At 47.7% G+C, this 24,788-nt stretch overlaps 1 protein-coding gene across 2 annotated transcripts in view; it reads right to left on the minus strand.

Annotated features, from left to right (window-relative positions):
- The window catches only part of KSR1 (kinase suppressor of ras 1), a 163,841-nt gene extending 140,750 nt beyond the window's left edge, over positions 1 to 23,091 (minus strand). For both annotated transcript variants that reach the window (XM_077165248.1, XM_077165247.1), the window contains exon 1: positions 22,694 to 23,091. In XM_077165248.1, the coding sequence (XP_077021363.1) occupies positions 22,694 to 22,903 (210 nt within the window). In that variant the 5' untranslated portion in view covers positions 22,904 to 23,091. The remainder of the gene's footprint in view (positions 1 to 22,693) is intronic.
- Between the last annotated feature and the right edge of the window lie 1,697 nt (positions 23,092 to 24,788).

Here is a 24,788-nt window from a genome sequence, read left to right on the forward strand (position 1 = left end):
CCAATGATCTCAGAATGAAATGACATGCCAAGTCACAGAGGAAAAGTGCTTGTCTGTTGGTTTTATGTCACTCATAAGTGAGCCGATAGGATCTAACGTTCTCTTTCCTGGTTTTAGATTATTTTTAAGAACACATAATTCCACTTCAAAGAACCTGTCAATGAGTTGCTGTGTGGATTTTCCATTTTCTCCCTCCATCAATCTCATGCTCCTGGTCTACACACTTGGAAAAAAAATATATATTTTTATTTGTAGATTCAAATCACATCATAGGAGCAGATGCCCACATTAAAGAGAGGATAAAGGCTGGATAATAAAAAGATTAAACTGCTACAGTGGGCACAAAAATAAAACATGAGAAAGATGTGTTGCATTTCATTTTTAAAGTACATGAAAGTCATCCAATATATATATAACAATTTGTCCCTGATACATGAGATTTATCCCTGATACAGGAGAAATGCATGTTTATTAAAGAAAAGAAAATCACCAGAAGAGAATAAGGGAACCACTAACCCACTATCTAAGGATGAGCTACCATTAACAAGTGTATGCATTTCCTTCTCTTGTTTCTCCTCTACAAATTTTTTTTTTGGCATGGGCAGGCACCAGGAATCGAACCCGGGTCTCCGGCATGGCAGGCGAGAACTCTGCCTGCTGAGCCACCACATCCTGCCCTACATATTCATTTCTAGTAATTAATTGGGATCATACTGTTCGATAACCTGATTAATGGAATATTGTGAATACTTTCCAAGTGATCATTCTTAACAGCAAGTTTTCGGTGTTTTTAAAGGCAATAGGGGTAAGGTATGTGTGGATTTTTTCTTTTTTCTTTTTATTTCTTTTTCTGTAGTGATGCAGATGCTCTAAAAAAAAACGATCATGGTGATTGATGAATATACTATTATGTGATGATATTGTGAGCCACTGACTGTACACCACACACGGAATGTCCGTATGTTAAGAATGTTCATGTTTGCATGTTGTTTTGGTTTGATAATACAAAACAAATTAAATTAGAAAAAAATCATAAAGGCAACAGGTCTAACTGTGCCCCAGTCATACTAACACAACATCCCAAGACGGTATGTTTACGATATTATACAGCTTATTTCCAAGCTGTCATCAGTATAAAATAATGCTGCAATTAACAAGTTTGTGGCTGAATTCTTTTTTAAATCCTCATTGGTCCTTAACAGAAATCCCAGTGTTTACACTAACATAACTTTATTGAATGAACATCTTTTACACCCAAATAACAGACTGGGCTGTCCCCAGTACCAGCACAGAGAGGGCGCAACAGGCCAGCTCTCTACTCCCACAGCTCTGAAAGGTGGGGCCTTCTCTTATTACCGCTCTGTTTGAATGAGCAACAGGGAGACGGACAGAAACTGTGGCCTTGCCTTTGGCTTTTCCCCAGAATGGAATGGGAGTCAAGACTGACATGAACTGACTCACATTTTTAAAGGACCACTGTATTGTTAAAATCCTTCCCAGAAGGCAGGCAACAGTGACGCAGTGGCAGAGTTCTCGCCTGCTATGCCAGAGACTCAGGTTCATTTCCCAGGGCCTGCCCACGCAAAAAAAAAAATCCTTCCCCGACTTTCACCAAGGTCCCCTATTCGCTTCAGACAGACCTGCACACCAGACGTGCATACGCCAAGGAAGCCCGAGAGGCTCCTGTTCTCGAGGTTCCTCTCCATGGCACCCACCACCCTGCAGTCAGCATGGCCAGCACCCTGCAGAGAATGTTGTCTGATGCAGGGGCCAACCCCATCGGGCTGGCCTGGGGGCCTGGCTGCACCTCTACTAGCCAGTCACCCCACACCCCAGCCCTGAGTAGCGGGTCTCAATGACAGCTGGGCTTGCAGAGGCCCTGGAAGCAAACCTCCTTTCAGCCATTTTGACCAAGGCACTGGTGGAATCCAGGGTGGGGGCCTCACCTCCCCAGGAAGACCAACAGTGCTCTAAAAAGGGGACAGAGGAAGGGCAGGGGCTGGTGGCATCCGATTCGGGTTCTGAAGCCACAGACTGGGTAGGAACCCAAGCCTGAGAGCTGGGGTGTCTCCCTAGATATTCAACTCCGTCTAACCTAGCGCTCACAGCCACGATGGAAATAAGGAACAGTGCCAACTCACATGTACAGAGTCTTTCTGTATGCAAAAGTTCCACTCCGCGTGCTTTACCTGTCATCCCCACAGCCGCCCTAACCAGTAAGCACTGGGACTGTCTTCACTTCACGGGGGATAAAACTGATGTCCAGAAAAGCAGGACATCTCCATGACCACAGCTGGAGACCATGAACAGCACAGCCACGTTTCGGACCCTGGCCATTGACCCCCCCAGGCTTCCTAACGAGCTGCGTATCAGCTTTTGCATTGATTATGTTGTTATTTCTCAAGAAGCATCATGAAGGAAATGCAGCACTGATTACAACATATACTCCATTCAATTACTCGGCACTTTCTACATGCCGAGCTCAGCGCCAGGCCCTGAGGCATCTGGTTTGGGGAAGTGGAGGGGCTGTCCCAAGGTGAGGCAGGGTCCTTCTGGAAGGGACAGACTGGGAGAGGGAGGGCTGGAGCAGCCCCTCGGCAGCAGTTTCCTAGGTGGCTGGATGCTAAGCTGACACCACCGCACAGTCGGGGGGTCTGTGGCACGTGCTCTTCAGAGTCAGCCGGGCGGGTCCTGGTTAGAATCTCAGTTTGGAGCCCCCGCTGTGAGCCTGGGGAGAGGCGCGTCCCCTCCTCTGCACAATGGGGGTGACAACAGCACAGCTCCCAGGGTGGCTGGTGAAGTCCGGTTTTCTTGGTGCTCCCTGAATCCAGAACATGGCGAGCAAGCAATAAACGCTGGCTGCTGTCATAAACGTCCTACCAGCACCGCCGATGGCCAACATGCAGAGGGCTTTTCCCAGAGGGTGGGCAGCAAGAACAGGTCAGCGGCTCTCTGACACTTCGCCGGAGGCTTTCCGAGCCAACGCTCAGCTTCCCAGGGCAGCGTCAGGGGCAACGTTTGCCGCGTGCGTGTGTGGCACCAAGGAGACCATGCCCACAGCAGCAGTTCCCCTTTCTGGGATGGGCCCTCACTCAGAGGGCCCTGCGGTCAGGAGGTAGGCGGACTCCCTTGGAAGGCAAGCTCATGCCCCAGCATTGCTCCAAGTCGGGTTGGCCAAGGCTTGGGGAGCCCTCTCCGTGCTAGAAGGTTCTGCTCCCACAAGGAAGAAATAGCTAGAAACAGCTCACTACCCTCCAGGGTAGCTCTGGAAACTTTCTGCTACTCTGAAGATTCTGGGACTGGCCTGAATGGCCTGGGGGAGAATCTGCCAAACCAAAGCTCATTTTTCTTCCACAAAGCCTGAGTTTCGCATCACACCCCATGGTTCGATCCTTGAACTCTGAGCAGGGAAGGGGGCTGAGCAAGAAGAGCATGGCTCACTTATCTCCGGACGAGTGAGCAGGGAAGGGGGCCGTCTGCTCTGGTCTGCTCCACCTCCACATCCGAGCCACAGCTCAGAAGCTGGTACACAGCAGGCACTCGAATATTCACAAGTTTAATAAATAAATGAATGAAAATAATACTATAATAATAAAGGGACTTTTCCAAAAGGAAAACGGTCCCCCCCAACACAACTACTTTCTCTTCCTGTTTTTTCCATCTGCATGCATAATTTTATATATTTACATAACTGTAAGTGCTGCACACATGCAATTGTACATTCTGTGTATGTTCACTTATGTCAGATCACAAACACGGTTTTACCAAGCCCTCACAATTAACCGCTGCGTGCACGCTAACTCACCGGTTGCTACATCATGGTACATTTAACCATTACCTCACCACTGCACATTTAGCTTGTTTTCAATTTTTCCTGTATCTAGATAAATACAAAAGTCCTCTCCTGAATCACTGCCTTAAGAAGTGCCAAAGGATAAACTCCCTGGGAAGGATGGCCTGGAGCCAAAGGGTCCTCGTTTTCTAGGTAAGGAGCGTAATGCCAGCCAGGTAGGGTACAGGGCCCTGGTAGGTTGTGAGCGCTCAACAGATGGTGTGAAATGAATAAAGGCGGCTTGCCCACATGATGTGCAGCCAGCCCCAGCCAGGGCTCTGCCACCACACCTGACCAAAAACAGGACTCACTCCCCAGTGCTCTTTCAGTAAATAGAACTTTGGGTGGTAGGTTAACGCACCAACTGCCAAGAAGTCAAGGTGGACTTTCAAACTCCTTTTTGTGTTCTAGAGGATGGAAGCAGGGCCCACTGAAAGGGGGCGGGCATCCCAGGGCCCTTCTTTCTCACTTCCATTACTCTCTTCAGGGCCAGGGCTCGAGGGAGGCAGCCAGGGGCCCAGGGCCCACATCACCCCTGGCTGCAGCCACCCTTGTCTCCTTAAGGGTTTTTCAATGACCCCGGCTCAGGCCTCCAGTCTCGGCACCTGCTGTTCCCAGGATCCCACAGCTCTTTCCCAGATATACCTCCGCGGCACCCTTTTTTTGAGGGCTTTACTCAAAATATTACCTTCTCTGCAAAGCCTTCCTGGGTCAAAAGAGCCCCTGGTGCTTTCAATTTTCCCAGAGCATGCTCACCATTTAACAGACATTATGTTATATTTTACTGCACATGTCTTCCAACACCACAACATACGCTCCATGAAGGCTGGAATGTTTGTTCAGTGAATAACACTGTTATTTCCCCATAGCTGAGAACAGTGCCTAGTCCGTAGTGGGTGCCAATTCAGTCCTTACTGAGTAAATCGACAGTAATAATTCAAAATAAAGATCCTGTCTCATTCTGTGCTAGGCATTGTGCTTTTCACAACTCATCTCACTTGTCGTGAACGACAATCCTGTTGTACTCCCTATTTTACTGAGGAGGACACTGTTGCCCAGATAAGTTAAGCAACTTGCCCAAAGACACACAACTAGCCAGGAAGGGGGTGGAGTTCGAGCCCAGGCCATGGGGCAGCAGATCCTGTGCCCCTATGTCCCGTGGGGTGCTACTCAGCCTTCTGGCCTTACGTCCAAGCACAGAAGCTGCCCACAGACCCACAGCCCTTGCCAGGACAAGGCTAAGTCAGCAGCCACTCCTTGATGGAGGGCAGGGGTGAGTCAGCCCAGGCAGTGAACCCTGAAGAGACCACTCCTGCTCCAGTTCCCCAGAGGAACAGCTAGTCTTACTTTCAGGACACAAGTGTGGCCCGGTTGGGCAGCCACAGGATGACAATGGAACTGGGGTTTTGACAAGCCAGGTGCTAAAAAATAAAAAAAATTAGAATTCTGCCAGACCAGGAAACTGTGTTAACCAAGCAGGGCCAGAGAGGAAGTTTAGTTTAAGCTATTAGATGCCGAGATGCGGTCTGGTCATCCGAGGTCACCTAAGTCTTTTTCTAAAAATACTAAGAAGCTCCCTCCTGTTACAGGCCAAAGGGGAATTGGGGGGTCAGGGTATATTGGTACGAGTGAATGAGGTCCCATTCATCACATGGCAAATCAAAATCCACGTGGCTGTCTGCACACAGATATGTGAATAAATGACTTCTTTGGCTTTTGGTTTCTTTTTTCCTTTTTTTAAAAACTACTTCCTACAACTTTCAATTGTCAAAAATGCAGGTGTGATACACAGACCAATGGAATCAAATCGAGAGTTCAGAAATAAACCCTCACACCTATGGCCAACTGGTCTTTGACAAGGGTGCCACGTCCACTCAGTAGGGAAAGAACAGACTCTTCTACAAAGGCTGCCAGGAGAACTAGATAGCCACATGCAAAAAGTAAAGTTGGACCCCTACATCACACCATACAAAAATTAACTCAAAATGGATCAAAGACCTAAGTGTAAGAACCAAAACTATAAATCACGTAAAAGAAAGCATAGGGATTATCCTCAGGAGCTTGTGTTAAGCAATAGTTTCTGAGACTTCACATCAAAAGCACAAGCCAAAAAAGAGAAAAATTGATAAACTGGAACTCATCAAAATTAAAAACTTTCATGCATCAAAGGTCTTTATCATGAAAGTGAAAAGATAACTTAACGGGAAAAAAATATCTGGAAACCACATATCCAATAAGGGTCTAATATCCAGAATATATAAAGAACTCCTATAATTCAACAACAAAAAGACAAAAACCCAATTTAAAAATGGGGAAAAAGAACTTGAATAGACATTTCTCCTAAGAGGATATATAAATGGCCAACCAGCCCATGCAAAGGCGCTCAACATCATCAGTCATTGGGAAAATGCAAATCAAAACCACAAAGAGATATATTTCACACCCACCAGACAGTAACAAATGTTTGGAGAGGATGCAGAGAAATAGGAACCCTCATATACTGTTGATGGGAATGTAAAATGGGGTAGCCACCATGGAAAACAATTTGGCGGTTCCTCAGAAAGTTAAATACAGACTTGCCATGCAACCCAACAATCCCACTTCTAGGTATTTACCCAAAAGAACTGAAAATAGGACTTGAACAATATTTGCACACCAACTTAGCAGCATTAGTCACAACTGCCAAAAGACAGACACAACCAAGTGTCCATCAACCAGTGAATGGATAAAAAAAAATGTATTATATAAATACAATGGAATATTAGTCAGCAATAAAAAGAAATGAAGTTCTGATATATGCGACAACATGGATGAACTCTGAAGACATCATATTGAGCAAAACCAATCAAACACAAAAGGATAAATGTTGTATGATCTCACACAAAATATGCAAAGTGTGCAAATTCAGAGTTATAAATCAGAACACAGGCTACCCGGGGCTGGGGTGGGAAATGGGAAGTTAATGCTTAATGGGGATAGAGTTTCTGTTTGGGGTAATGGAAATGATTTGGTAATGGAGGGTGGTTCAATATTGTGAATATAATTAACACCACTAAATTATATACCTGAAAGTGGTTAAAGTGGGAAATTTTAGATTGTATGTATGCTAACCAGAATAAAGATTTTTAAAACCCATGGAACTGTACAACACAAAGGATGAACCCTAATGTAAACTATGGGGTTTAATTAACAGCATAATTAAAATAATATTGTTTCATCAACTGTAACAAAGGCACCACACTGATGCAAAATGTTAATAACAGGGACAACTGCTGGGGAATGGGAGGGATGTACCTAGGAAATCTACTTTCTGCATGATATTTCTGTAAACCTACAACTACTCTACCACTGCCACCCCACCCCCCAAAAATGCAGTTGTAAGACTGGCCCAGTAAATGCTCACCTCTCCTCATAAACCACCAAGCAACCACACAGAAAGTTTCCTGTCCCCTAAAAAGACAAGTTTCCATTCACTGATGGATTCTTCCTTGTGGTGTCCTCCACCCTGTCCCCTCAACCAGGGTGAGTGAGGTTAAGGGCAAGGGGGACATCCCTGGGGACTTGTCAACTTCTTTCTTCTGAGATTTGCGACCAACATTTAAAATATAACTGCACCTGCAAGTCATCTCTACCAGGCCCAAGTACTCTGCTGCCTTTCTAACTGGAGCACCTCCAAACAAGCAAAGTTCTTTGAGAAGAAAATGCAGCAGCTCAGTGGAATCAGATAAGCACCTGTGTTCTGCACCCCATTTCTTCCCCCACCCCGCCACCGCCTGCTGGGCACAAGGATGTTTCCCTCACCTTCCTTCTCAACCAGGGACCATCCACCTTTCATGTTGCCTCCCTTTATCTGCAAAAAGGTCACCTGCCAATCCAATTCTAATACTCTGTTATTTTTTCCTGTTTACAACTCTGAGGTGATCCTGTTCAAACAGTGAGGACAAAGAGATCTTCAAATCATTTCCCACCCAACATTATTTCTTCCAAAATGCTGAGTATTACCAAAGCTTTTTCTGACCTTTTTCGGCCCTATATAAGACCCAAGCTCAAGTGAATTTCAGAAAGGTCAATGAAATATGAATTCAGACAACCCTAGACTGGAACACTACCTCTACCAATTATCGTGTAACCTTGGACAACTGCCTTGACTTTAAGCCTTATTTCTATCTGCAAAGTTATTACATGTTATTTCATAATATAGCAAGAAGCTTCATATATTAAAATTGGGCCAGTCTATCTCATGTTATCCATAACTCAGGGAGGAGGGAACGGGAAGCCAATTTATTTTATTTCTAGAATCTGGTCTTTCCTTTCCATTTGGCAATAAACCCATACACGAGGAAGCCAAGGAGTTGGTTAATTCTGATCAAAGCTGGCCCCCTGACTCAACGGCATCAGAAATTCTTTGGCTTCTGAGTCATTCAGACTCCTCCAAACAAAATGGCAGCCAACATCTTCCAGCAGGCCCATTTCCTGGAACTGCCATGAAGTCCACAGCTCAATAAGTAAATACATTCTAGGTAATCTCAAAGTTGAGTGTTTTGAAAGATCTGCTCAGACCTCACCCCTCTCTTTGCCTCACCCTAGGAGAAGAAAACGATGAACAGCATAATGTCTCCAAGTCTATATTCCCAACAAGAGTCACAAACCAGAACCCACAGGCGGCAGGAATCAGGCCCAGCAGCTCAGCAAGCAGGGGGTTTCCCACATATACTTCTCAGGCTTGTTTCCCACAAGTGGGTGTCTAGATACTCATACCTGGTAGCACCAGGCCCACTTCTGAGCTGACAACCTCAATTCTCAGGCTTCCTTACCTGGCAGAGGTCCAAGGCCCCTCCACCAGGCTGACACTGACAGGCCTCACATTAGAGAACCGAGTTTCAGTTAACAAGGTGAACGCTAGAAGCAAAGACCACAGCTCAGTTCAAACGAGGAAACATTTCCCAAGTGCCTGCACACCTCAGGGTGTAGAGATGAGTCAGCCAAGAGCAGCATGAAGGGCCTTCATTTACACCTCACCAGCACCTTCTATTGGCTTACTCATCCACAAACTTCCCCGAGAAGCTGACTTTCTGAAGCGCAGTACGCCTCTTGTTCATTCTAGTCTCCTAGCAGAGTGCCTGCCATATAACTGGGCAACAAATATTTGATGAATTGATGCATTAATTCTTTACCATGGCCCAACTTCAAGGAAACAGCCCCAACCCCTGCCCATCTCCTTGACCACATCTCCTACCACTCTCCCCCTGCCCACTGCATCCAGGCATGTGGTCTCCTTTTTGGTTCTTGAACATGTTTCTGCCTCAGGGCTCTTGCACATGTTGGCCCTCTGCCCGGAACCCTCCTCACCCAAGTTTTCACAAGTCTGCTACCTTTTTCTTCATCTTTCAAGACTCAGCTCAAAAGTCACCTTCTCTGGGAACAAAGCCTTCCCTGACCACCCAATCTAATGTGACCACCTTCTCCCCAACCCCATCACCCTCTAACCCCTTCTGGGGTTATTTTTTGCTCAGATCACTTCTCTCACTTCTCTCTACTGGTTTATTATATTTTTGCTTCCACTAGAGAAACTGCTCTGTCTTGCTCTTTCCCCATTGTCTAAAATGGTGCCTGGTACGCAGGAGATGTTCAATAAGGAGTCATTAAATGAACAGAGAGGAGGGAGAGAGAACATTAAGGCCACAAAATGAAAAAGGCAGAGGAAGGAGAGTACAAAGGCCAAAAAGGATTGCAAAGAAAACAGGAGACAATTTACTCAAGGGTACAATTTTTAAGACACCATCATTCAAAAAGCACAAAATGGAGAACAATTTAGCAATTCCTATCACAAAATACATTCATGCTCTTTGACTCAGCTCATTATCCCAAGGAAATGAATTCAAACTAGAACAAAAATAAAGAGTCACCTGTACAAAGATGAGTCCAGTCATATTGTTTATATGTGAAAATAATCAAAGTGTCTAATAACTGGGGAAATGCTTTGGTAAGTTACATGGAAAATCATGCAGCAATTAAAATGACTGCAAGGAAGATAATAGAGAAACATGGAAAAGATTTTGAGAATGATGATAAAAGGGGAGGAAGAGGTAAAAAATAATTTGAATTCCTTCCAAGTGCCAGGTACTGTCTAGCAAACCTTCCATATCTCGGCATAATTTCTCACAAGAATCCATATTCTTACCCCATTTAAAAAAGAAAATCAAGGTCAGAGAGCTAAGAAACTCATCCAAGGTCACCAAGCTAGAGGGATAGAGCCAGACTCGAATGTGTACCACTTTCACCCCAAAGCCCATGCAGAGCCTTTCTTCCTGCATGCCCAAAGGCCAGGTAAGTGTGGACAATCCTTCGGGAGGTTACTCAGGGACCCGAAACAATGAGTAAAAGGTGGCTCTGGCACCTGAAAAACACTTAGAATACAGTAAGAAACAAAACAAAGACAGCAAACACAAAAAAACAACGAAAAAAAATAGGAATTGCTAAACTGTTCTCCATTTTAAGCTTTTTGAATGATGGTATCTTAAGCATCTCTGTTAGGCCCAGGAGACAGCAGGGACTAGAAATCAGAGAGTGGTTTTTTTGGGGAGGACTAAAGAGAAGGTGAGGCAGGAACACGGTGGGCAAGGAGGCCCCTTAGTGAGTGCCAGGTCCTGTCTGACAGCTCAGAACCACATATGGGGGTGCACAGGGAGCCCCTGGGGAAGAGGAGCTATCAACTCATCACACTTCTCCCCACAGCCCAAACACTGTGTGCTTACTAAATGTCGGTGGAAATACACTCATCTCATGATATGCGGATAAAGCAAAGAGAGAAGATAAAGGAAGAGATGGTAGAACCATGGAAAACTGCCTAGAAATCAGGACATGTCATACTGAGATCCGCTGGGCCTGGTGGCCAGACCTTCACTAGAGTCCCTCCTCAGTCTCATGGGACAGTGGGAATAAGGAAGGCAACCCCATCCTTAACTCCATCATCTAAGAACAAGTTTCAGGCGCAGCAGGGGATTCAGGTTGGATAGTGAGGTGGACTCCCTGCAATGAGCTGACCCCCAGAAGCCAGAGCAAGCTTCAGGGGAAACCACCTGAAACCCTGACTTCATGGGAGGGGGAAAGAGATGCTCCAGGCCTGCTGGGTCAGGCACAGCTCTGCCTGGAGGCACGGGGCTGGACTTGAAGACTCTGCTCCCTTGAGATCAACCACCAAACACCACCATTCTCAAAACCAGGCTCACTTGGAGTCTAAACGTGAGAGATGATACAAGGCTGGACAGAGCTGGCTCTTGCTGAAGGTGGGGGATTGCTATAGGGAGGCTCATCATAGTCGTCTGTGCTGGTCTGAAAGGATGTATGGACCCTAGAAAAGCCACGTTTTAATCAAAATCCCATTTCATAAAGGCAGAATAATCCCTATTCAATACCGTATGTTTGGAACTGTAATCAGATCATCTCCCTGGAGATGTGATTTAATCAAAAGGGGTTGTTAAGTTGGATTAGATGACGACATGTCTCCACCCATTTGGGTGAGTCTTGATAAGTTTCTGGAGTCCTGTAAAAGAGGAAATATTCTGGAGAATGAAAGAGATTCGGAGAGAGCAGAGCAGAACGACATAGCCATGAGAAGCAGAGTCCACCAGCAAACGACCTTTGGCGATGAAGAAGGAAAATGTCTCCTGGGGAGTTTAATGAAACAGGAAGCCAGGAGAAGAAGCTAGCAGATGATGCCGTGTCCGCCATGTGCCCTTCCAGATGAGAAAGGAACTCTGACCATGTTCACCATGTGCCTTTCCAGATGAGAGAGAAACTGTGACTGTGTTTGCCATGTGCCTTCTCACTTGAGAGAGAAACCCTGAACTTCATTGGCCTTGTTGAACCAAGGTATTTTTCCCTGGATACCTTAGATTGGACATTTCTATAGACTTGTAATTGGGACATTTTCTTGGCCTTAGGACTGTAACTAGCAACTTATTAAATTCCCTTTTTTAAAAGCCAATCTGTTTCTGGTATATTGCATTTCTACAGCTAGCAAACTAGAACACGGTCTCTCTGCTTTTGTACATGTTTGAATGTTTCCATGATAAATGGAAAAGTTTTTTGTTTTTGTTTTTAATATAAACTCAGACTCAGGCATCTCACCTAAGAATCACCAGTATATGACTCGGGCTTGGGGTTGTCCTCTGGTACCTAGACAAAGGCCAGCAGAGCCCTAAAAAATTATTCTTTGAAAGTAGATTTTCCAGCTGGAGGAAAAAGGGATCAGCAACTGCAGGTCAGGCAATTAAGACTTCTGGGCTCAAATCACAGCTCAGGCTCTCTTTAGCTGTGTGGCTGTGGGCAAGGCATTTAACCTCTCTGAACCTCAATTTCTTCACTTGTAAACTGAGGATAATGACAGTACTTTCCACTCAAGGTGGGTGGGAGGAGTGAATGTCATGTGAAGCTCATTAAAAGGAGGGCAGGAAAAGTCCCCTTGGGGGACTGGGGAGGAAGGAGGAAATATTAAACTTTCCCATCTGGAGAATTTCTGATATTCTCAAAAGCAGTAGGGACAACCAATTCAACAGGTTGAGTCCTCAATCTTGGGGCTCACCCCTCTGAAACTTATTTCTGCAAAGGAGAAGCTAAGCCTATTTATAATTATGTCTAAGAGTCACCCCCAGATAACCTCTTTTATTGCTCAGATGTGGCCTCTCTCTCTAAGCCAGCTCTGCAGGTGAACTTACCGCCTTCCTGTCTAAGTGGGACATGACTCCCAGGGTTGTAAATCTCCCTGGCAACATGGGACATGACTCCTAGGGGTTGAACCTGGACCCGACATCATGGGATTGAGAAAGGCTTCTTGATCAAAAGGGTTAAAAGAGAAATGAGACAACATAAAGTTTCAGTGGGTAAGAGATTTCCGAGTTGAGAGGTTATCCTGGCATATTCTTATGCATTACATAGATATCCCTTTTTAGTTTATGGTGTATTTGGAGTGGCTGGAGGGAAGTACCTGAAAATACTGAACCGTATTACAGTAGCCTCAATTTTTGAAGGCGATTGTTTATAACCAGTACCCTGCTGGTAATGGTGCCAGTTAAGCCCTGATCCAGGTTCAACAGTCTCAAAACTAGAAGAATCTAGAGATGAGAGGGCCAGTAGGAATAAGTAGGAAAGTTTACCAAAAGAGAAGTTTATCAGAAAGAGAGAGTACATGTTAGGTTAGAGAGGTTTACGCAGATGTGCCCAAGGGAGGGCCATGTGCTGAGTACAGTGGGCCAGCTTGTTTTATAGGAAAGTTCTGTAGGAGCAGGTTTCATAGAAACCTTTGAATACCAGGTGTCTTTTTTGTTCCAGGAGGAGATAGCAGAATTCATGGTTTGTTGTCACAAACCTAAAATTCGTCCTGGGCAAATGGTTAACAATCTTTATGACTCTATGCTTCCTATTATTAACTAATAATTCACTTTGGGCCCAGAATTTTATAAGCTTTAAGGTTTGGGGGAGGTTTCAATGGTTTGGGGAGGTTTTGGGGCTCTTAGGGAAATTTTTGTCCCAGGAAGTTTGCAGCTCTATGTTAGTTCCTTTGGAGCTAGATAAGAAACAAGGGACTTATCCGCTAACGTACAGAGCTGAATAGGAAATCAGGGACTTACAGTTGTCCTATTTTTTCCTGCTTCAGGATAACTATAGAGCTCTTTCAATGTGACCGTGTGACTGTGAAAATTTTGTGGCTGATGCTTCCTTTAATAAGGGTATGGACAGATGAGTAAAAAAAACATAAGGACAAAAAATAAATAATAGGGGGGATAAGGGGTTAAAAAAAAGTTGGGTAGCTTGCAATACTAGTTGCAATCTTAATGAGAGGAAGGGGTAAGGGGTACGGGATGTATGGGTTTTTTTCCTTTTATTTCTTTTTCTGGAGTGATGCAAATGTTCTAAAAAATGATCATGGTGACGAATGCACAACTATGTGATGATATTGTGAGCCACTGATTGTACATTTTGGGTGGACTGTAAGGTACCTGAAGATATCTCAATAAAAATTAAAAAAAAAAAAAAAAAAAGAGGGCAGGCATGGAATAAGGTCTCAGTAGATGTCAGCTATTGACCCACTCATTTTGTAATATGTATAGACAGATACTCATTTTGGAACTCACACATCCATTTGACTCAGTTATCTGGAGAAAATGAAAAGGGATGGAGCTAGCACCATTTCTGAAGCCACAGGCAATGATGTGGGAGCCGTAGCTGGTCACCTGTGGTGGCCTCAGCATGCCCACCCATCCCGGCCATCCTCAGTCAAGGGGCCACAAAGAGCTCCTCCTTTCAAAAATGCCACCACCAGAAACAGGAAGCTGCTTCCTTTCCTTTCCGTTCTGAGCCAGCATTTCCCTTTTTGTTTTCAAAAGCATTCCTCCTCTGTAGCCCAGCCCTTCCCCTCCCCTCCGCAGCCCCAGGTTCCAACACACCCACAGCCATCTACATTTCTCTGAAATTGTTTTCTGCCCACCGCAGTTCCTGGTAGACCCTGTATGGGGCATGCCCTGGGCATCAGGTAAGGGGTACCCAGGGCCGGGCGGAGGCAGGAAGTGAGCAGACCTCGCTGTGTGCATTCTCCTCATCTGTGCTATGGGCACGCCACACCCCTGTTGGAAGGAGTAAGTGAAAGCTGTCTCTCTAGGAGCTGGGGCAGGGGTGGGGAGTGGGGGTGGAGAGGGGTGGAGGGGGGTAGGGTGGGTAGGGGGGGGTTGGTGGGGTGCCCAGAACCCTCTGCCGCCCTTCCTAGAGCATCTCCCTCCCACACAAGGCATATATCAGCCTCTCCCCAATCCACTTGAATTTTAACTGGAACCTCAAATGGAACCTCAGTTTCATAAAAACAGTAGTTGAAGCTGAGCCTACAATTTCTTATCTCTTTTCCTGTGCATGGCATAGGCAGTATTTCCCACTTCCCCAACTATGTTTTCCTGGACAAATAAGTTTGGGGACCTTTACAGCAGGACTTCTCAGAGCCTTTAAAATACTAATCCTCTTTCTCAGAGATTTCCAGGAAGACAGAGCAACTCAAAACCCTCTTTCACGGGAGCACCTTGTAGAACATACATAGGAGAGGGTGCATTAAGCCCTTGCAAGGGTCCAGGGCCCTTGGGTTGGAGGGAGGTTCTCTAGTCAGGGCTTCATGACTCAAGCCACTTTTTAATATTACCGCCAGCATTTTTTTATTCTGATCAGCAAAACTCTGTACGTACCATGAGTAAGGTTGATCTCTTCATTCAGATCAAAACTAAACTCAACTTAACTGGCTAAGTCAGAAACTAAAGCCTCCAGGTACCAGGCCTGAGAAAGCCCCACCACTCTAAGCAGCTTACCTCATCAGATTTGCAGAAAGCAAAACCTTCACGTTCAGTACATTGCCTATACAAGTCCATGGTTTGTGCTGTATGAAAAGTTATTTATTTTTTCCTAATCACAGCTTGTCTACTCCACATACTGCATTATTCTTTTTCTTTTCTGGTTCTTTGTTTTTTTTTTTTTTTGCATTTTAAATACAAGTCAATTTATTCTTGTAATTATCCTGAGGACGGAAAATTGAAGGGAGGAGGAAAAATGGCAAGCAAACAGGGTGATTTCAGCTCTGTTACGGAAAAGCAATCCACCCAGTTAAAACACAGTGTTGCCCACCAAGGTCAGACAACCAAGAAGAATAGATATACACAAACTTACAGTTTTTTTTACGTAATGTAGTTTGAAATGAGACTTTTTCAATGCAGATGAGAAACAGTCATGTCGGGAATAAATGACAAAACATTTCTTGATACAAATAACTGTCACCAGAGAATGCTGAAACTTGGGAGTCTAAAATTGGAGGGAAGGGAGTCAAGACAGACACCAAGACACTGGATTAAAAGGCTGCATCTTCTGAAAGCAATCGTAAAGAACAACATTATCTTGACATTAAAACTAACAAGAACATAGAATGCAAAAATGTACAGAGTGCAAAATCTGCACGAATTCTTAAGGCAAACTGCAGGACCTGCAGGAGTAAAGGTTTACCCACGTCGTCCTGAGGCTCTTTCAGGGGAAAGATGAACAGCGCTTCAAAGTTCATCACTGGGTCCAAAGACTCCAGACAGTCCACTCGGGCTGAGCCACCCATTCACCAGACAGACTTGAAAAAAAGGCCCCGCCCACAGGACATCCCGGACCACTCCCCAAGAATCTCTCCAGGCTCCTGCATCCCTCAGACACTGGGATGGGCCTGGTAAAGCTGCCCCATTTTGCTTTTTCTTTCAGGAAGCTCCCTGAGGTCAAGGATTCCACTGCCATGGGAGGGCGGAATTGGTAGACAAGTTCACTGTCTGCCAAGACCAGGGTCAAGGAAGAATAAGGTCTCACTCAAGGCTGTGGGCACCCAGGTCTGACTCCCAGCCCAGTGCTCCTTTATTAACCACTCACCTCCTCTCCAATTTTTGTTAATTCTCCCTAATAGGTATTTCTGGTGAGTCACCTCCTCCTCTGGCCTTCAGTTTCCTCACCTATAAGATGAGAGGGCGAGACCAGAGGAAATCCCAAGATCCCTTGCAGCCCTACACCTTAGGAGCCAGGTCTCTACTAAAGCAACCCCAATGCCAGGCAATACTGGGGTCGGTGATGAAACTGAGGCTACAGCTTAATGAACTACTTTTCATGAGCCTCAGGTGATCGAGACCTCACTATATGCTGTACACTGCTCAAGGAGACCAGTCCCTGGACACAAGAGAGACCTGAAAACCAGCCCTCTCTGCTGTCTTGGAACAAGGAATGGTGTGCCCTTTTCAACCACTGGCCCCCAGGGGCCTCTCTTTCTGACACACTATAGGCTAGCTGCAGGCGACCACAGGCAACCACAAAATTAGAACCCACAACTGCTGACACAATCCAGAACCTCAGCCCTGGGACCATGTTTAAGCTCCTAAACCTCAGTATAAATACAGATGCAGTGGCAGAGGGATAAATCTAAAAATTTTTAGTATTTCCATAATCTCATTTTATAAATCCTGGGATTCCTAGCCAGGGCAGGGACAGGGGTAGAGATGGGATAGTCTGCCCTAAAGATTTCAAAGAACAAGACAGACGTTAAATGTTAAATGTTAAATGTTCATACATTCCACCCAGCAAATTCTACTTCTAAGAAGATGCTCCTTGCAGCATGATTTATAGCAGAAGAGTTAGAAACAGCCTAAATGGCCAGCATTAGGGAACTGGTTAGATAAATTCATGGTCTGAGAACACAGAGCAGCTACTAATAGTGATGTGTGTGTGCTCTCCTAGAAAAAAAGACACTGATTAGGCAATGCACATGGTGTGCTCCACAAATATTCACATGTTTTATGCAAATGCGCAGGATAAAAAGGCTGGAAGGATACAGAGCAAAATGCTAATATTCTGAGAGGTGGCATGGGTGATTTTTTTATTGTTCATTTGAATTTTCTTTTTTTTTTTTTGCATAGTGCACATGCATCACTATGGGCAGCTTTAAACTATGTGAATTAAAAGTAGAAAGTTAACGAATATACTGCTCAACGAAGGAATAAAAAATTGTTCCGAAAGAATAAGGCAGGTAGCCATTTAAAAAATTATGAGTAAGTTGATCTCCGGGGCGGCTTCTCGTTTCTCAGAATGAGATACAAGCAGAGAGCCAGTTGCATCACAGCTTGCTGACAGAGAGGATGGTCTCTGAGGCTGGACTGAGCAGGACTTTAGGGAAGTAGCCCCGAGGTCAGAACCCAGCGGCTGCACAGCCAGAGCTGGCCACCCATCGCCAGGCCTCAGCAGGGGAGCCACCCAAGTGCCCCAGGGCACTCTCCATTATTGGCCACTTAGTCTCACCCACCTTGACCCTGGCCAGAATCCCCCACCATGGTTTCTAGAGGCACTGGGGAGGAAAACATGGATTCTGGAAACCAGTCAACCCAGTTTCAACCACCTACTAACAAGGACAGTGTCTTAATCCCTCCAAGACATAGTTTCCCTATCTGTGAAAGGGGGTAAAAGCTCACAGGGTCATTGGGACTGTTAAATGGGACACACATGACAAGAGCCTAGGGGAGCATGCAACAGAGGGCAGGAGGCAGGGGCACCTTCTCATTCCACATCTGCCCTCCCTCCACTCCAAGGTCACTTCCATAACCCCAAAGACACCCCTGTAGCTTTCCCTTTGAACCGAATCCAACAGATTTCAAACAGCCTATTCTGAAAGGATGTCCTTTTACAAAGCATAGCTCGGACAGAGGTGGCCGCAGGCTTTGCTGCATACAGCCACCATCCCAGGCCACCGTGGGCCAGAGCCTTGGCCTCGCCCCTCCACAGACCACAGCAGTAGGCAGGGCCAGAGACTTGCGGTGTGGAATGTGGCTTTCCCAGATTGAGCCAACCCAGACCACTGTGAGGAGAGGAAACAGCCCTGGAGGGGAAGGAGCTTAAAAAGACCTGTGGGAGGCATTCCCATCACCACCCCCCCGGCCAGCAAACCGGGCCTCCTCCACTCACTACCCCAGGCTGCAGATCAGATAAGGTCCAGCACCGCCCAGCCCGCTCCAGGCTCAGAATATTTGTGGCAAGCGGCTGAGAACACTTGTGGCAAGTTTCACAGGGACAAAGTTGCCAAGGCAGGAGTGGACATCAGCAGAGGCCCTGCTCTAGTTCTGCATCCCTCCAGGAGAACGTTAAAACCAAAGATGGAGCAGAAGCAGGGAAATGCCACGCTCAGAGGCGGTAGCTGATTGGGGAAAGGCAAACCGGGTTTCTGGTTCTGCCAGGGATGTGTGACTTGAGACAAGCCACCAAGGCTCTGAATATTTCCCATAAACCTACTCAGTCATACAGATATCTGACACCGGGCCCCCTCCCCTAAGCGCTCAGAACAAGCCCTGGTGCTGGAGTTACTATTTACCTGCCAGAGTCCCCCACTGGACTCCATGCACCCCAAAGACCAGGAAAGCATTCTACCTACTTCAGAATGCCACCAGCGTGACTGACGGCTCAGGGCGCAGTGAACAAATCAACTGCAATTAAAGGCTCGTCCAGTGGAGGCCTGTCCACGCAGGACCTGGGGACCTGATCTACAGAGGCACCTCTCTCCATTCACAGTGACTTCCAGGGATCCCAGGAGGGCCCAAGGCCTCTACACAGAGAGGTTCTGACCTCCACGGCAATTCAGCCAAGTGAAGGCCAGGCCTCTCCGACCATCCCCAAAGTAGCATGATGCCAGGCACCTTGGAGCTCCAGGGCAGTGCCTCAGGGAGGCAGCCAAGTACAGAGATTGTTCCTACCACAAGCCCCCAGCATCCCCTTGCCCTTATGCACAAGGCCCTTGGGGAACTCCTATATCCAGGTCGGCATGCTGAAGGTGGGATTTTTCACTACAGAAGCACTAGGTGGGGGGACTGGGTGAGCCAGGGCCTGTCCCTGGGCAGTCCTGCAGGCTCGTAGGACAGGACCAAGAGGCAATGACCACAAGACACGAGTCCACTTTTACTCCCCACTGTCTCTGAGCAGTGTGGGCCCCAGAGAGTGAATGAAGGGATGAGTTAGTGTGGCACCCCAGGCCCAGCAGTGAGGCACACCTGGGGCATGAGGTCGTTCCCACTGACCTCGGTGGAGTTCTGAGTCCTGGGAGGGTTGATGGAGACAGAACACCAGGATGAGCCAGGATGAGGTAGCTTCACAATCTCTGGTTCCGGGTTTTCTCTCCCTCCCTTTCCATTAGGGAGTGGGGAGGGGAGTGGATGTGATGAAGGTTGAGGGATCTGCAGGAAATCTTAGAGGACTGAGAAGGGTCCGGGACACTGCCTGGCTGGTGAGAAGCAAACTTTAAGTCTTGGCTCTATCCACCCTTTCCAATCTAAGCTTGATCACCACCCGGAGAAAGTTATGCCTGATATGCTGAGCCCACATACCATTACAAGCTGGGCTCTTGGACACCGGTGGTCAGCCAGAATCAGGGACTTTCAGGGACACTTCATGTGCTGCTTTTCCCACTGAGGGCTTACTGAATTAGGGCCTGAGTGGGCTGGCGTTCCTAAGATTATGGGAGAAGTCTGGTGTATTGCATAAACCGAACCCTCTTGTCAGACCCTTCTTCTCAAGCCAGGAATCCAATGTTGCAAGCAATGTCTCTGGGGACCTTGGCTTGGGATGCAAGAGAAGCCTCCAGGACAGGAAAGAAAGCTGAGCAGACATCACTGCTGCCCCACCTGGCCGCAAACCGCTGCGGGTGGGCTGCCCTCATCCAGCCTGCTGAGATTGTTTCCAGCCTATGTCATCCATCTCTAGGCAATAAGAGTCAACTATAGAAGCACCTTCCCCTAAAGATGGCCTGTGGCATGGAGGGCTTTTGACTCTCACTATGGAGAGTTTAGATGCAGAATCTTTGAGTAGGTAGAACAGAGTTAAAAACCTATGACAACACAGCAACGTTTAAGCAGTCTCATCTCCATTTTACAGACAGGGAAATCTGATGTTCAGAAGTCAAGGGACTTGTCCAAAGTCACACAAACAGAACCCAGACCTGATTTGAAAGCCATGGGCTTTCCATTTGCCTGCTGCCCCTAACATCAACTTCTTTTAATTAAAAAACTTATCCCCTATTTTATCAGTTCAATAAATATGGAGTTTTAGAACCCTGGATATTCTTAAACAAGGATATGAATGAAAGTAATCACAAATGTTTGATTCAACCCAACTAAGTCCCCTTCATAAAATCACAGAATTTAGAGCCATAAGATTCCTCAGAGGTCCATTCCAATTTCCTTATTTTGCAGGCAAGGAGGCTGAAGCCAGTGCAGTGAAGTGATTCATCCGAAATCACTGGTGGCAGCTCCTAGCTCCAGGGGTCTAAATTCCCAACCCCAAATAACAATCTATGTCCTGCCTTTTCAGCGGGAGTAGGATGAACCTGAATCCATACATCAGGAGAAAGAACAGTGAGCTGTGCATTGGCTCCCATTTTCACTGCAAATCCCCTTTTGTCTTTCAGATGGGTTTCCAGCTGCCAGAGATGAGCTCAGGAGGGAGGCTACCAAATAAAAGAGCTCAGAGACCTAAATAGTTGGAAGCTTTCAGGTGCCATGATGCCATACCATTGCCCAAAAGAGTAAGGACTTTTGGTAGTCAGGGTTCCTGGACAACAAAGGCCATTTCCAGAAAATGAGCAGCAAATAGCACTCCTGTATATACTCTGGGAACCCAGAGCACCACAGGGATAATCTCAGGGAAATCCACATAGAAAATATTCTGTCAACCCAACACAGAAGTCCAACCAAACGCATACTGCCTGAGGACCCCTCCTCCAGGAGCAAAGCCACACCGGCCCCCCATTTTTTCAACTTGAAAACTGAACTTTGCTGGGCAAACACATTCAGTGTGCTCAAAAAAGCAGTTTCTCTAGCCACTTAAAAAACAACTGCAGGCAAGGGAAAAGGGACAGTTGTGGGAGGTTTTTTTGGGGGGGAGGGGGTTGTTTTTAAGCAAAGCCCTGGTCAATACTTGGCTCTAGCAATTGTAATAAAAACGTATAACAGCCAGTACTGTTTGGATGCTTCCACTGTCCCTGGCTTCCCAGCTTTGAGGAAAATAAAAAGTGAAGGAGAGAGAGAGTGAGCCGGAGCATTTTGGATCACACAGGGATCCAGGTTTGTGGTGGGATGCAGGAGGGAGGTTTGGTCTTGTAATAATTACCACAAATCACTGGCTGGATCTATGACAGCTGGCAGAGGCAATTAGCAACAGCAAAGGGGGAGATGAGAAATTGAGGTTCTAATAAAACAAAACATCCTGAGACCTGCAAAGGCCAGATGTAACAATCAGGCTGGAGAGAGGCCCCTTCTTCAAGGCAGAGTGAAGCTATTAAGTGGTCTCTAACCAGTTAGGAATGGCACTGGTTTCTCTCTGTTGTGTACTGGGGAGGTGGGGCAGGGAGAGAGACAACCCCCCTCCCCACTCTGAGAATCCAACAACCCTTCAGCAGGTTGTTCCAGAATCTCTGAATATGCACTTTCCAGCTGTAATTTGAAAGAGGCGAGCCTGCATACCTTATTTCTTTCTTTATACCCGAGCTTGATCTCCACCAGAATCCCTTAAACACTGTCATCTTCCCACCAAAGGATTCACTCCCCAGCATAATCCTTCCTAAGCCAAAACCCAATGTATGGACGCGCAGCGGGAGGGGGGGTTAGTGGGTAATTACTTTTGGGCAGTGTAATTGCATTTTGAGCAACGCTAAAGGAAAGTACCAAATGCCTGAAAAGCAAAAATGCAGTCTCAGCAAACACTTTTCGAAAAGTGGTAGGCAAGATTCTGGAGAAGAGGAAAGGGAAGGGAAGAGAAGGAATATGGAGGGTGGGGGTGGGGGGGGTGGGGAGCAGGGGACTGCAGGCCTGCCCTCACACTTCGAGGGAACCCTCCACGTCACGGCACCCCGGCCCACGGCTGCCTAGGTTCAGTCACAGAGAAAAGTCCAGCTTGTGACTCAGTGGGGGAATGAGCCCTGCGGCCCCGCAACTGGAAACTGGGTAGGGGCGGAGAGGTGGGAGACAGAGGAAGTACGTGCGCAGCCCACGCCTCCCACGGGCTCCCCGAGCCTCCATCCCAGCTCCCAGTATACGCCGACCCCCAGCTCCCACCCCGAAACCTGTCCAAGGTTAGGGGGTGAGTCCTCAAGCTGCCGCATCAACGATGGAGCAGGGAGAGGAACCTTCAAAGAGGCGACCCGGGCTCAAGGATGCAATTCGGGAAGGAGCGAACTGGGCGGCAAGGGAGATATTGGGATGCCGCTTCCCCGGCCGCGGACCCCCGCCCCTCGGGCCCAGCCCGGGTCTGGGACCCTGCGGCGCCGCGCCCCCGTACCTCCAGGGTCCGGATCTCCTGCTGGGTGAGGTCGTTGGACACGGCGCACTTGGTGCGCAGCCCGCGCAGGCTGCCGATGGAGATGTCGATGAGCTTCTGGAGCTGCCCGCACTGCTGCAGCGCCCGGCTGGCCGCGGCCGCCGCGTCCCCCCCGCCGCCGCCCTCCTTCTTCTCCCCCATCGCCGCCGCGCGCAGCGCCGCTCTATCCATGCCTCGGCATCGGGGCCGCGGGGTGGCCGAGGCCGGGAGCCCGGGGACGCGGGCACCTCTGGAAGGAATCGTCGAACCGCGAAGGCTGGACGAGGTACCCGAGCCGGGCGCGAAGAGAGCCGGCTGCCGAGCCCGCTCCGCCAGCCCAGCCTCGGCGGCAAAGCGAAAGCCTCCGCGCTCCGACGGCTGCGGCTCCGGGGCCTTTAAGTGCAGCGGGGGCCGGGTCAGGGCAGCTGGGCATGCTGGGACTTGTAGTCCGCGCACCTGCCGGCCCTTCCGCGCCACGCGCGGCAGCCGGTCCCCTCCGCGGCGGGCGCGGGAGGCGCAGCAGGCGCTGCAGGACCCTGCCTCGGCGTCCCGGGAGTGGCTACTCCCCGCCGGCTCCTCCCCCGAGCGCCGAGAACAGAGGGAGCCGCGTCTCCCCGCCCGCCTCCGCCCCGCCTCCTCCCAGCCTGGGGGCTTCCTGCGACCCCCGGATGCAGGGAATCGGGAGGGAACCGGGGCCCCTGAACCGAGGGACCGTGCGCATCCCGCAATTCCTCAGCGCCCGAAAAACGGGACAGCGCAAGTTCCAGACCTTCGGTGTGGGCTTAGGGGCCGCCATCTAGTGGGAAGGGGCCTAAAGGACTTATTGCTTAGTACTTTCCTATTGATTGTCCACGCCAGAGGGATTGTTCAGGCACGGAGCAAGATGTGAGGGCTTTCTTGTAGATCATGTTTGCCGGGCCTTCGTTCTGTCCCTCCCTCAACTCCCAGCTCAGCTGGCCAGATCAGGCTCGAGGAGCAGCACATGGATGGAATGGAGGGCCTGGGTTCAAATTCTGGCTCCACCGCTCCTTAGCTGCGTGACGTTGACGAGTTACGTCACCTGTAAGTGTCTGAGTCTTCTCATCCGTAAAATGGGATAATAGTACCTACCTCATAGGGGTCCTATGAAGAAAGAGCGAGTTAATGATTGTCGAGTACCTAGGCTGGTCGCTGGCACACGTCGTTGGTAAATATTAGCAATTCTTACCAACCTGAGCTCTAAATACGGCCCGGGCCCAAACAGTGGACAGCGGGCCATGCTGCCAGGGTCTGGTAGTTGTCTGTGTGCCCCTTTGGGTACCTCGGTTACCCAGCATTCAAGCCCCAGCCCATCTGTTCACCCTCCTCTCCAATCTTCCACCTTTGGACTCTATTTTCTGGCCAAATTGAAATATCAAAACTCCGGTAAAAGGTCCCACACATCCCTTTTTCCACCTATGCCAGCCAATTTTCCTTGTGAGTTTTTGTCTCTTATACTGTCCTATAAACAAGCTCCTTCACTGCAGAAGCCATGGGCTAATTTATTTTTCTATCCTCCTCACAGCCAAATACAAGGAGCATAACCTCAGCAGGGGCTCCATAACGTGTTCAGTGCCCATTTCATGACTTACTTCAGGCAGGTCCTATGCCGTGTTCCTCCTGTCCCTCAGTCCAGCAGGTCAAGTCAAGGAAGCCTCTTAGTAGGTAATTTTTTTTTTTCGGGATAAGGATTGGGCAGGTAGTGGGGTCTGGCCTGAGCTATAGACACTAAAATAATCACTACTGGTTAGTTACTTTAACCTACCTCTCCCCTTTTTAATGTCTGTTAGAACTTCCTTTAATGTCATTTGAAATTTCAAAATAAATTAAACATCAGATCAAAAAAAAAAAACTGTTACAACTTTTAAATGTGTTTTTGCACATTTTGAAACGTAAGACATGCCTTCCTGCACCCCCGACCTCTCCCACTAAGAATCGCTGATCCAATCCTCACTCAGTTTATAGCATTGCATCTGCATCTATGAATTCCCTCAACGTTGACTTTAACCTCACATCCCTTTCAGAGAAGTAATAACTGCCCTGAAAGAGAGAGTGTGTA

Source organism: Tamandua tetradactyla, chromosome 6 (genome assembly GCF_023851605.1).
Source record: "Tamandua tetradactyla isolate mTamTet1 chromosome 6, mTamTet1.pri, whole genome shotgun sequence".
Taxonomy (NCBI): Eukaryota; Metazoa; Chordata; class Mammalia; order Pilosa; family Myrmecophagidae; genus Tamandua; species Tamandua tetradactyla.